The 13,159-nt window shown below is 38.4% G+C and overlaps 1 protein-coding gene across 1 annotated transcript; it reads left to right on the top strand.

Moving 5' to 3' along the window:
* Window positions 1–7,150: 7,150 nt before the first annotated feature.
* chrm3b (cholinergic receptor, muscarinic 3b) lies at window positions 7,151–12,577 on the top strand (the record flags this gene model as incomplete). Its single annotated transcript, XM_083932383.1, has 5 exons — window positions 7,151–7,256; window positions 8,164–8,333; window positions 10,206–10,501; window positions 11,147–11,868; window positions 12,060–12,577. 5 exons carry the CDS (start codon window positions 7,151–7,153, stop codon window positions 12,575–12,577), a joined length of 1,812 nt encoding a protein of 603 aa, XP_083788509.1.
* Window positions 12,578–13,159: the final 582 nt, after the last annotated feature.

Here is a 13,159-nt window from a genome sequence, read left to right as displayed (position 1 = left end):
AAGCCCAACTAACTGACACATGTAAGCTAATGCCGATACATTTTATTGGAATTTTGAACAATGCTCTGTTTTTGAGACACTAATTCAACTTCAGGGTTATATAACACAACCCCATAGTGTCACCCAGGAAGTTTCAAGACATTCTGTTGTGTAGTTTCAAAGTAAAAGCCCACCAAAGTTTCAATTATGAGACATATTATATCTGATTTTGGATTAAATTTAAAAGGAAACGCCCTGTTATCACTGACGAATTCCATGTCAGGGTTAAAGGTCAGGACCCCTGAGGGTCACCCAGGAAGTTTCAAGACACTCTGATGTGTAGTTTCAAAGTAAAAGCCCACCAAATGTTCAATTATGAGATATTACATATGATGTTGAATTAATTTTAAAAGTAAACACCCTGTTATCACTGACTAATTCCACTTTAGGGATAAAGTCCATGACCCCCTAGGGTCAACCAGGTTTCAAGACATTCTGATGTGTAGTTTCAAAGTAAAAGCCTACCAAATGTTCAATTCTGAGACAAATCAGCAAGAGCACGTTCAATATATTTTTGTGTTCGATTGGCTTGATATTAAGGTAGGTTTACACTGGAAATAATTGCTTCATGGGACGTGTCAGTATAGGATTTTATTTTGTATTTCTTGCGGGCATTTTCTGTCTGAGATAGGCACTGTCTTGGGAGCAGTGCCTGCAGCCACACAGTGGATAACGAAAGGAAAGTAGAGTTTATATAGTAGTATACAAATGTATCTGTCCACAAACTGGAGACCAAACTGAATAAAAACATCTTGTGAAATCATTCTGAAAGTCTTTATTCAAACATAAATACAAACATCAATGTTTAAAAAAAAAAAGGAGCTAGGAATTTAAAAAAATAATAAAACATCTTTCCACTGAAATGCAGTCAGTCCAGTTATGAATAAAAATATTTGAGCTTTTGGACATCCTTATATGTGGTGATAAAACATCAGTGAAACAAGTTCATTAAAATAAAATTGGCAAGTAACTGATATTGTATAGTTACCTCCACTTAGTTCATCTCTCAAAATTAAATATCTGTTTCAATGAACATGTCAATGCCATCAGAATGCGTCCTTGTGTCATTGTGTACAGATAAGACAGGTCGTGTTTACATAATAACAGTGTACTCTGGAGGGTGTTCTGATGTAAACTATGGCTAAAGTTCTGATGACAAATGTGAATCTTCTCAGAGAAAACTGTCAATGCAGTGCTGTATGAAATACAGTGTGGTTTTCCTTCATGACGTTCCTGTATGTTTGACCACAAATTCTCATCCACACATTTCCCTTCGCTAGAAGAAATGAGAAACTGCTTTTTTGATGTGCATAAGTGACACAATGATGTGAAGATTGAACAAGTAGTTTTGAGAGTTTCAATTCTGATCTGAGAAATAAACCAACTGAGAAAAAATAATATTTGCTTTTAGAAAAAAAATACAATTAGCTTTGTAAGAGCCTACAATGTAACATCATCCTATAATGTATCTTTTTTATAAAGTTAACCCTTGTTTGATTGTTTCATCGAAGTAGAACAATACAGTGGTGAACCAAAGTTAATGGATTAAGACCCTTTACCGCTAGCTAGAGGTTCAGAGGTGAAACTCCTGGTGGGCTTAAATGGTTTCTGCAAAGATGGGGCTGGCCTGTAGAGTAATGTAGCTGGCTCTGAACTTGGATTCCTGAAAATTTGATGGAATTTTACTTTGAAACTACACATCATTATGTCTTGAAATTTCCTGGATGACCCTAGGGGGTCATGAACTATAACCCTGATGTGGAATTAGTCAGTGATAACTGGGCGGCGCTCTGGTGTGGTGGGCGTTTCCTTTAAAATTGAATCTAAATTCAGATATAATATGTCTCATAATTGAAACTTTGGTGGGCATTTACTTTGAAACTACACGTCAGAATGTCTTGAAACTTCCTGGGTGACCCTAGGGGGTCAGGGACTATAACCCTGTAGTGGAATTAGTCAGTGATAACTGGGCGTTTCCTTTAAAATGAATCCAAAATCATATGAAATATGTCTCATATTTGAATTTCTACTAGGCTTTTATTTTTAAAACTACACATCAGAATGTCTTGACACTTCCTGGGTGGCCCTTAGAGGTCATTAACTGTAACTCTGAAGTAGAATGAGTCGGTAATAACTGGGCGTTTCCTTTAAAATTTAATCGAAAATCATATGTAATATCTCATAATTGAATATTTGGTGGCCTTTTAATTTGAAACTACACATCAGAATGTCTTGAAACTTCCTGGGTGACCATAGGGGGTCATGAACTATAACCCTAAAGTGGAATTAGTCAGCGTTTCCTTCAAAAATTAAATCCAAAATCATGTGAAATATGTCTCATATTTGAATTTCTAGTAGGCTTTTATTTTGAAACTACACTACACTACCCCTGTGGGGTCATGACCTTTAACCCTGACTGGAGTTAGTCAGTGATAACTGGGCATTTCCTTGAAAAGTGAATCTAAATTCAGATATAATATCTCATAATTGAACATTTGGTGGGCTTTTTATTTGAAACTACACATCAGAATGTCTTGACACTTACTGGGGGACCCTTGGGGGTCATGAACTATAATTCTGAAGTAGAATTAGATAGTGATAACTTGTCGTTTCCTTTAAAATTGAATCCAAATTCATATGTAATATCTCATAATTTAATATTTGGTGGGCTTTTAATTTGAAACAACACATCAAAATGTCTTTACACTTCCTGGGTGACCCTAGGGAGTCATGAAGTTTAACCCTGAAGTGGAATTAGTCAGTGATAACTGGTGGTTTCCTTTAAAAAGGAATCCAAAATCATATGTACTATGTCCCATATTTGAATTTCTAGTAGGCTTTTATTTAAATACTACACATCAGAATGTCTTGAAACTTCCTGGGTGACCCTAGGGGGGGTCATGAACTATAACCCTAAAACGCAATTAGTCAGTGATAACTGGGCGTTTACTTCAAAATGTAATCCTAAATCATATGTACTATGTCTCATAATTAAACTTTTGTGGGCTTTTACTTTGAAACTACACATCAGAATGTCTTGAAACTTCCTGGGTGACACTACGGGTTAGTGTTATATAACCCTGTTTTTAAATTAGTGTCAGAAAATGGAACATTGTTCAAAAGTCCAATAAAATCTATTGACATTAGCTTACATGTGTCAATTAGTTGGGCTTTTATTTTAAAAGTACATATCACAACGTTAGTACATTTCCTTCGACAGTATTTTCTTTTATTGGCCGTCTTTGAGTATGTACCCCAGAAATGCTTTCATTTTGAAACCAGTTCTAAGACGCTATTACCGTAATGGCTAGTATATACACGTACAGCAAAAACCTGGGTCCACTGGTTTGACCGCAGTAGAATGGGACACTGGGCTACAGTATGTCGCAGCAGGTTAGTGAATGAGGTCAAAGAGACTGTGAGAGCTGGGTTCAGTTCAGGCACAGCACAAATCTGCGTGGACCTGACAAAACTTAATAAGTCAGTCAAAAGAGAACGCTACATCCTACCAACCTCAGGTAGGATGTAGCGAGACCATATTATTATCATCCACTGTGATCCTACAAAGGGAAAAGAATACATACAAGCAAAATGTTCATGGTTAAAATATTTAAACCAGGAGAAACATGTGAAGAGCAATGAAGCCCACTTGGTGGAGGAATAGGGCCAGCAACCTGGAAAAATGGGGAATCAAACCGTAATAACTAATTGTAATAATTTTTACCCTGTGACAGCCTTTCAAAATTACTTTTAAAGTCATGCATAACAGAAGTATTTATAATTCGATTTCACAACTAGAATTCTGAATATTACATAGAACATGTTGGAACATATATCGGAATGTCTTGAAACTTCCTGGGTGACCCTAGTGGGTCATGAACTTTAACCCTGAAGTGGAATTAGTCAGGGATAACTGGGCGTTTCCTTTAAAATTGAATCAAAATTCAGATGTAATATTGCTCATGATTTAAAAATTGGATGGAATTTTACTTTGAAACTACACATCATTATGTCTTGAGATTTCCTGGGTGACCCTAGGGGGTCAGGGACTATAACCCTGTAGCGGAATTAGTCAGTGATAACTGGGCGTTTCCTTTAAAATTGAATCCAAAATCATATGAAATATGTCTCATATTTGAATTTCTACTAGGCTTTTATTTTTAAAACTACACATCAGAATGTCTTGACACTTCCTTCGTGGCCCTTAGGGGTCATTAACTGTAACTCTGAAGTAGAATGAGTCGGTAATAACTGGGCGTTTCCTTTAAAATTGAATCCAAAATCATATGTAATATCCCATAATTGAACATTTGATAGGCTTTTATTTTGAAACTACATATCAGAATGTCTTGAAACTTCCTGGGTGACCCTGTGGGGTCATGACCTTTAACCGTGACTAGAGTTAGTCAGTGATAACTTGGCATTTCCTTGAAAATTGAATCTAAATTCAGATATAATATCTCATAATCGAACATTTGGTGGGCTTTTAATTAGAAACTACACATCAGAATGTCTTGAAACTTCCTGGGTGACCCTGGGGGGGGGGGTCTCATGAACTATAACCCTAAAGTGGAATTAGTCAGCGTTTCCTTCAAAAATGTAATCCAAAATCATATGAAATATGTCTCATATTTGAATTTCTAGTAGGCTTTTATTTTGAAACTACACTACACTACCCCTGTGGGGTCATGACCTTTAACCCTGACTGGAGTTAGTCAGTGATAACTGGGCATTTCCTTGAAAAGTGAATCTAAATTCAGATATAATATCTCATAATTGAACATTTGGTGGGCTTTTTATTTGAAACTACACATCAGAATGTCTTGACACTTACTGGGTGACCCTTGGGGGTCATGAACTATAATTCTGAAGTAGAATTAGATAGTGATAACTTGTCGTTTCCTTTAAAATTGAATCCAAATTCATATGTAATATCTCATAATTTAATATTTGGTGGGCTTTTAATTTGAAACAACACATCAAAATGTCTTTACACTTCCTGGGTGACCCTAGGGAGTCATGAAGTTTAACCCTGAAGTGGAATTAGTCAGTGGTAACTGGTGGTTTCCTTTAAAAAGGAATCCAAAATCATATGTACTATGTCCCATATTTGATTTTCTAGTAGGCTTTTATTTAAATACTACACATCAGAATGTCTTGAAACTTCCTGGGTGACCCTAGGGGGGGTCATGAACTATAACCCTAAAACGCAATTAGTCAGTGATAACTGGGCGTTTACTTCAAAATGTAATCCTAAATCATATGTACTATGTCTCATAATTAAACTTTGGTGGGCTTTTACTTTGAAACTACACATCAGAATGTCTTGAAACTTCCTGGGTGACACTACGGGTTAGTGTTATATAACCCTGTTTTTGAAATAGTGTCAGAAAATGGACCATTGTTCAAAATTCCAATAAAATCTATTGACATTAGCTTACATGTGTCAATTAGTTGGGCTTTTATTTTAAAAGTACATATCACAACGTTAGTACATTTCCTTCGACAGTATTTCCTTTTATTGGCCGTCTTTGAGTATGTACCCCAGAAATGCTTTCATTTTGAAACCAGTTCTAAGACGCTATTACCGTAATGGCTAGTATATACACGTACAGCAAAAACCTGGGTCCACTGGCTTGACCGCAGTAGAATGGGACACTGGGCGACAGTATGTCGCAGCAGGTTAGTGAATGAGGTCACAGAGACTGTGAGAGCTGAGCAGACCTCTCATTTCCTGGGTTCAGTTCAGGCACAGCACAAATCTGCGTGGACCTGACAAAACTTAATAAGTCAGTCAAAAGAGAACGCTACATCCTACCAACCTCAGACAAGATTACAGCCAAGCTGAACAGTGCAACTGTGTTTTCTTCCCATGATGCTGCCAGTGGATTCTGGCAGATCCCTCTGCATCCAGACAGCTACAAGATGACAACATTCATAACAGCATTTGGAAGATGCTGGAGACTCTAGAAGGACTGGAAGGCGTGGCAGTCTTCCCGGATGACATCTTAATCTATGGAACCTCAATGGAGCAACATGATGCAGGACTTGAGCAGGTGCTGCAGCATGTCTCGTTGGCAGGGTTGAAACTCAACAAGGAGAAATGCTCACTTAGGCAGAACCAGCTACGCTACTTGGGTTATCTGATCGACCAGTCAGGGGTCAGACCAGACCCTGACAAACTGGAGGCCATACACCAGCTGACCATCAACAGTGTGGCTGTAGAGAGAGTGAGCAGCACCAAATTCCTGGGGATGCACATCAGTGAGGGCCTCTCCTAACAATCAAGACCGCATCACTGGCCAAGAAGTCCCAGCGGCACCTCTACGCAAACTAAACAGAGCAAGAGCCCCCCCTCCCATCACATGCTCCTTCTACAGGGGCACCATACATTATTGTATATATATATATATATATATAGGTATATACACATATATATATTGTACTATTGCACTGTGGGTCGGAGAGAAAACGTATTTTTGATTCCTCTGTATGTCTGGAACATATTGCAGAATTGACAATAAAGCTGACTTTGACTTTGACTTTGATAAACGATACGTTTATTGAGGATTTTCAGTCTCAATCTGATCAGGCCCTACACTGACTTGATCTGCCCTGTCCTCTGTTAGTGGCGTTAAATCTAGTCTTGATGTTTTAAAATATATCTTTCTCTAGTACCAAGTGCAAATGTGTGAGGAGAGACAAGATGAAGGACCCTGTTGTACCCTATAGGTGGCGTTTCTGTGGCAGGGACTGGGAGAAGGTTTAGGAACAGTGCCTTTATTGGAGTTGCAATTCAGTTCTTTTAAATGGAAAATTGTGTTTTATTAAAACTATTGTTTCTTAGTTCTGTTTGTTGTGTAACCACATTTGTTCTGTCTGTGTCTCATATTTGGTACATTTCTAGACAACACAGATGGTTGCAGCTTGATTTAATCACAATCTGTTTAGTAATGATAACATGTTCTCTCTTCAAAACTGAGTCTAATATCAATGTCATATTTGTAAAGCTTCAATCTTTTGTTGAATATTTAAGAAACAACTTTGGTCTTCATTTTTACATCTCACATTCTATTTTATTTTATTTTCTTCAAGATGTCCATTGGTCATCATGAACCTGACCTCCAGCTCTGATTCTATCCACTTCCTTACCAACAGTTCTCCTGGTATGAGAGATCAGCCTGATACCACCATTGTAGCTGAGCCTGCCCCCTTAGGTACTGCACTACACTAAAGCAACTGCAAATAAGTAAAGAATATTTTGTGAAGTTTTGTGCACATTTTAAATTCTGTTCTTATTTTGTGTGTATTCCATGTTTTTGTAACTGAAGAAAGCAATGCACTGGATTATTATTAACAGTATTGTCCACGTATTCCTTTCCTGTGTATTTCATGTATTGAAAGCAGGCAAGGTTGTATAAGACAGAGAATCTCCACATAAGGAGGCAGGTTGGGGTGGTGGATGGGTCCCAAAACACAGGACTTTCACCCAAGGATTAATGTCCTTGCTACGGGGTTCGTTTTGTTTGTGTCCCAGACGTACTAAGCCAAACTGCAACCTTTTTTCTTATCCTAACCAAGTAGTTTTCATTACTAACCCTAACCTCACCTTTTGTAGGCTAGGATAGGTCACGTAACAGTAGTTCTGATGGCTTGGTGTCCCTGTCCAAGCCATTCAGAACTGCCGTTCTGTTCACTGCTTCGGTAGATATCATACAATTTTTTTTGCAGAACTTTTCGTATGATATCATACAAACCTGTTCATGAGAATACGTTGAAAAATTATAAATTGTAAGAATACACAAAATAAACTAAACGGACAATACAATCAATAAAACAAAAAAGAGCTAAATTAAATGAAATACATAAAATCACAATATATTTAAAGAGCTCTCTATGATTTATCTGAGAAGTATCTCAGAGTAGACAGTAGAGCTTTTCAAATCTGCCTATAAAAGATTTGTAGACTTGTGCAATTATTTAATATTCTCTGAGACGGTAATTGTAGACTTTTATATCTCTGATGAAGGTTCCTTGTAACCGTCTACAAATTCTATGAGACACAATGTGTGACGTGGCGTGTCAAATTGTGACTTTAAAAAATATATTTCTCCACATCTTCAGGTGGCTCTTACCAGGAGTTTGACGTATTATCTGACAATGTTGATGGGTGGAAGCAGCATAATGTCAGCCATGTCTCATGGCAAGGAGGAAACTTCACTGATTCACCACTCAACAGGAGTCAGGATTTTGGTCAGGACTTTGACCCATTAGGAGGACATACTATCTTGCAGGTAACACAGCAGCTGTGTTTTTACTAAAACCTTACAGTTCTACTTCTAACCTTTTATCATTACCTTTAATACAATGAATGGACTTTTATTTTTTATTTTAGACATGTTATTAGGTTTGTAATAGATCTCATATGGCTTACTACAGTTTTTGAAATCTAAATGTGCAGACATGAGAAGGTTGAGAGCACTCTAGAACAGAGCAGGCAGAGTAGTTTTGTGACCTCACTGTGTAAATTCTAAGGCTTCAGTAGCGAGGAATTATATTCAGCCAGACAAACATTTAGCTGTGCCCTTCACATGTCTGCTCCAAAGCTCAAGGGAATTTATGGCTCATTTGAACCAGTAGCTTATAGTTGGTGTTCCAAGATAAACCTTACATCTATGGAAAGCTATGAGACTTGTCTGAATTAATTAATGAATTGAGTCTTTCTGGGTTATACAAGTTCTTCCATAACTCTGGTTACATTTAAATCATCCATCGATTGAAACAAGCTGAAGAGGAAGATGAAAATCACCAAAAGCTCACTGTAGACTTCCCATAGCCAAATTAAAAGATATATGGCATATAAAACATCATCATCTGCCAAAAATTTTAGTGTGAGTGGCATAAATTACTTTAATTTGAATATATAAATTGTGACAATAGGATGGCCCAGACTAAAATTGTTTGACACTTATAGTAACTCCAACAACACCTAATTTGAAACTACTTATTGAGTTCTTCCTGACAGGTAGTCATGAAACCAACTTCCCACCAACAACTGTCACTCCACGACAGTTGTTGGCACTTGAAGCACAAAGGTCTTCAGTGACATCAGTGGCCTTGTGAGAGGTTAAATACCTGGATCTCCACACCAGTTAGTTGGACCAGCCTGGTCAGATGCTTACATGAACTGATGAAGCCTCTTGGATGAGAGGTGAAACATCTTTCTAGACAAATAACCAAGTCTAGTTGCTTTTGACTGAAATTAGTTTGGGGATAACGATGACCTGGACAAATACAAATATTCACAGGCTTACATACCATGACATAAAAGAGCTGTGGTTGCTGGCACTTGAGGGTTTAAAAGCATTCAGGGGTTTATCTATTACTAGCAGAGGTCTGCAACCCACCTAAAAGGCATATTTTACCAATGTATGGTGGTATCAAGTGATCTAGATAAGTTCAGTTTGATTTGGCCAAGGTCCACATAGGGCCCATCCACACTCTGGCGTGTTTTCCTGAAACCACACAGCTTTAGTATCGGTTTGGCCGACCATCCACACACAGCTGGCATTATCGGAGCCTGAAAATGGTATCTTTTGTAACCAGGTCCCAGAGTGGGAATATTTGAGAACGCCCCCCATGGTGTTGTTGTCTGGACGACGGAACTGCATACTTTGCCGTCAACGCCCCACCTCGGACCTCTAACCCGTCACATATCTAACAGTTCTGAAGGCCTGGCATGTGTACTACAGCGTTTTTAGTCGGTTTCACTGGTTTCGTGTGGACGCAGATATTTCTTGTGCCGCGTCCGTTTGGACGCAAAACTTTTTAAGAACAATGGAGAAAAAAAGGTGTTTTTCGATCGTCTTGACATAACCATAGTAAATACAATAACAACTGCTGTGTCGTTGCATTTTCGGCTACAAAGAAACACTGTTCTGTTATCAAAGATTATTCATAGACCTGTAACCTTTTTTCTTATCTCAGTGTTGATATTGTGAATTTTAACATTTTGTCTACCTTAGCTTCAAAAATAACCAGGGGAGTAGGGTTAGGTTTTGGGTTTTTGAGACACGATAACAAAATCTGTATCTAAGTATCTTGTACTTTGTAGTGAACTTAACTACCATATTTGGTTCATTGTCTTCTTACTTCTTCATCTTCAGGTCATCATAATTGTCTTCCTCACTGGATCGCTTTCTCTTGTCACTGTTGTTGGCAACATCCTAGTGTTGGTGTCATTCAAGGTCAATAAGGCACTGAAGACAGTGAACAACTACTACCTGCTCAGCCTAGCATTTGCTGACCTAACCATTGGCACATTGTCAATGAACCTGTACACCACCTACATCATCATGGACCAGTGGGCTCTTGGGCCAGTGGTCTGCGACTTGTGGCTTGCAATAGACTATGTGGCCAGTAACGCCTCGGTCATGAACCTACTTGTTATCAGCTTTGACAGGTAACAGAACATACTCTAATTTATCATAGTTTCTGTTGATAAACTATTTTCTGATGGGTGTTCTAATATTGAATTGATCAAAGTATCCAAATCATTAAAAGCATACGTATATTTACATATGGTATCATGATGGTATATGTTGTAATGTTGATAACTTGGGAAACAGGACATATTTATTCCTTTGTTTTAAAATGTCTGACTCTGACTTTAACTGGTTCTATCTGGCCGTTAAGATGCAACGTAACACCCTTTCAAAATACTATTTCCGGGTCCAAGCTGGTCCAAGCCTCGTATTTCTGCAACACCACTGTGCTGTGTTCCCCGCTGTTTGAACAGATCTGAGTTTAAAAAAAACAAACGTAATTGTCATTTTACCTCTTTCTTATCGATGAAAAATATGTCTAACTGACCAAAGAGGTGATTGTAATTGTTCACATGATCAGCCATTGTTTTTTGTTTTTTTCAACGGAGCATTTGGACCCGGAAATCGTATTTTGAAAAGCTGTTACTTCAGACTGAACAGCCGGATTGGGACAATAGTGCAGAAATGAATGCAACAATTACTACTACTACTACTACTACTACTAACATTTACAATTTCTCTGTATGTGTACAGTTACCTACTTTCTTTCTGTGTTCCCTTAGATATTTCTCTGTTACTAGACCTTTGACATACCGGGCCAAACGTACAACCAAGCGAGCCATGACCATGATTGGATTAGCCTGGTCCATCTCTTTCATTCTCTGGGCCCCAGCCATCCTTTTTTGGCAGTATATTGTGGGTGAGCGGACAGTCCAGCCCAACGAGTGCTATATCCAGTTCCTCTCTGAGCCAATCATTACATTCTGCACTGCTATCGCTGCTTTCTACTTGCCGGTAACTATTATGGCATTCCTGTTTTGGAAGATTTATCAGGAGACAGAAAAGCGTGCAAAAGATTTCCAAGGTCTCAAGGCATCTGGGTCAGGTAACAGCCCAAGCCAGGCTCAGAATCTAGGGAGTGGTAGTGGAAGAGGTGGTGGAGAAGGTGTGACTAAAAGCCGAAAGGATTCTTCCGCCATGCAGCGCCAAATGAGCTCTCAAAGCTCTAGCAGCCATGAACTAAATCAGCTGACTTCAGAGAAGGACAAGGGCAATTCCAGTATATCAGGAGGAAAGGGAAACAGGGGGGGGTCCTGCTTCCAATTTTCAACACTTTTGCCTGGTCGCCATGCATCCAAAAGAAGCGTCAACACCACAACTACTACGGTGGGAGAAGCAGAGCAGAGCAGCTGTGACAGCTTTAACAACAATGAAGTTGGTGCCTCTGGAGACCAGTCAGGTTCAGAGGATGAAGATGGTGCAGACCCATCAAGGCCTCAAACAGGTTGGATATAATCCTACTCAGTGGTTCATGATATACATAAAAATAACACAAATATACATGATTTATTATCCACCCATATATGTATCTATCTATCTATCTATCTATGTATCTTTCATCCTTCTATCCATCTATCTATCTATCTATCTATCTTTCATCTTTCTATCTATCCATCTATTTATCTATCTATCCAGATGGTAAGAAATCTAGAAAGGTGAAAAACAACAAAGATAAACAATCATCATCCAACAAAAGTCGAAAAGGATTACAATCAAACGATGTCACCGCATCACCTGCCGACCAATCACCCGCAGCCGTCACCATGAAAGACGCAGCAATGGCCAAACGCTTTGCCTCCAAGGCCAAGACAGAGATCAACAAGCGCAAGAATGAAAAAAAGGCAAATGAGAAGAAAGCAGCACGGACACTCAGTGCCATCCTCTTTGTCTTCATCACAACATGGTTACCATACAATATCATGGTGTTGCTCAACACTTTTTGTCAGGACTGTATTCCAGAAACTCTTTGGGCACTGGGTTACTGGCTGTGTTATGTTAATAGCACAATCAACCCCATGTGCTATGCCCTCTGTAACAAGACCTTCCGGACAACTTTCAGGGATATTTTGATGTGCCAGTGGAATCAAAAGAAGAACAAGCCTAATTTTCATCAGAGGAAGGCTGTGGCTTTCAACAACAAAGACCCAATGTAGAAAAAAAATGGTAAATTATTGATAGATCTGTTTAATCCTGATCTATATTCAGATTTGTAATGCAACATACAAGCCTTCTATTTCAGGGAAAAGATGCTGAATAGAATTTTGCTACCCAAAACTAATTATACAGGAGGTTTTGCTAAGCTAAGCTGTTAGTCTGTCCATATTTGGAATGACTATTTGTGGTCCCTTAGTGCAATTGTTAATAAATTGGTGACTCGTTCAACATTTTTTTTTCACATTAACCAGCAATTTGGCCATGACGCAATCGCTCAGAAACTAATGCTGGATTTCCTGGCATTTTCTGTGGATATTCATTTTCCCCAGAGAATGTTTGGCCCATGAATTTTTTAGACAATAAAAATCAAATGGAAATATTCATATAGAATTTACTAAACAGATTCCTGCTCCCCGATGATAAACCAAAGACTGATAAGGCTCATGATGTTTTTTTGTTCTGTGGGATTATTATGAATAAATGCCACCTTGTGGAGTGACTGGCAGGACTTTAGATGTTTCAGAAACAAGTCCAAGAAGAGATTTTTTTGATTTTTTTTGTTCTAATAATAGAATACAGTA

The sequence above is a fragment of the Echiichthys vipera genome (assembly GCF_963691815.1).
Source record: "Echiichthys vipera genome assembly, chromosome: 18".
Taxonomy (NCBI): Eukaryota; Metazoa; Chordata; class Actinopteri; order Perciformes; family Trachinidae; genus Echiichthys; species Echiichthys vipera.
The sequence above is the reverse complement of the archived record's forward strand: the minus strand, read 5'-3'. Positions and strand labels throughout refer to the sequence as shown.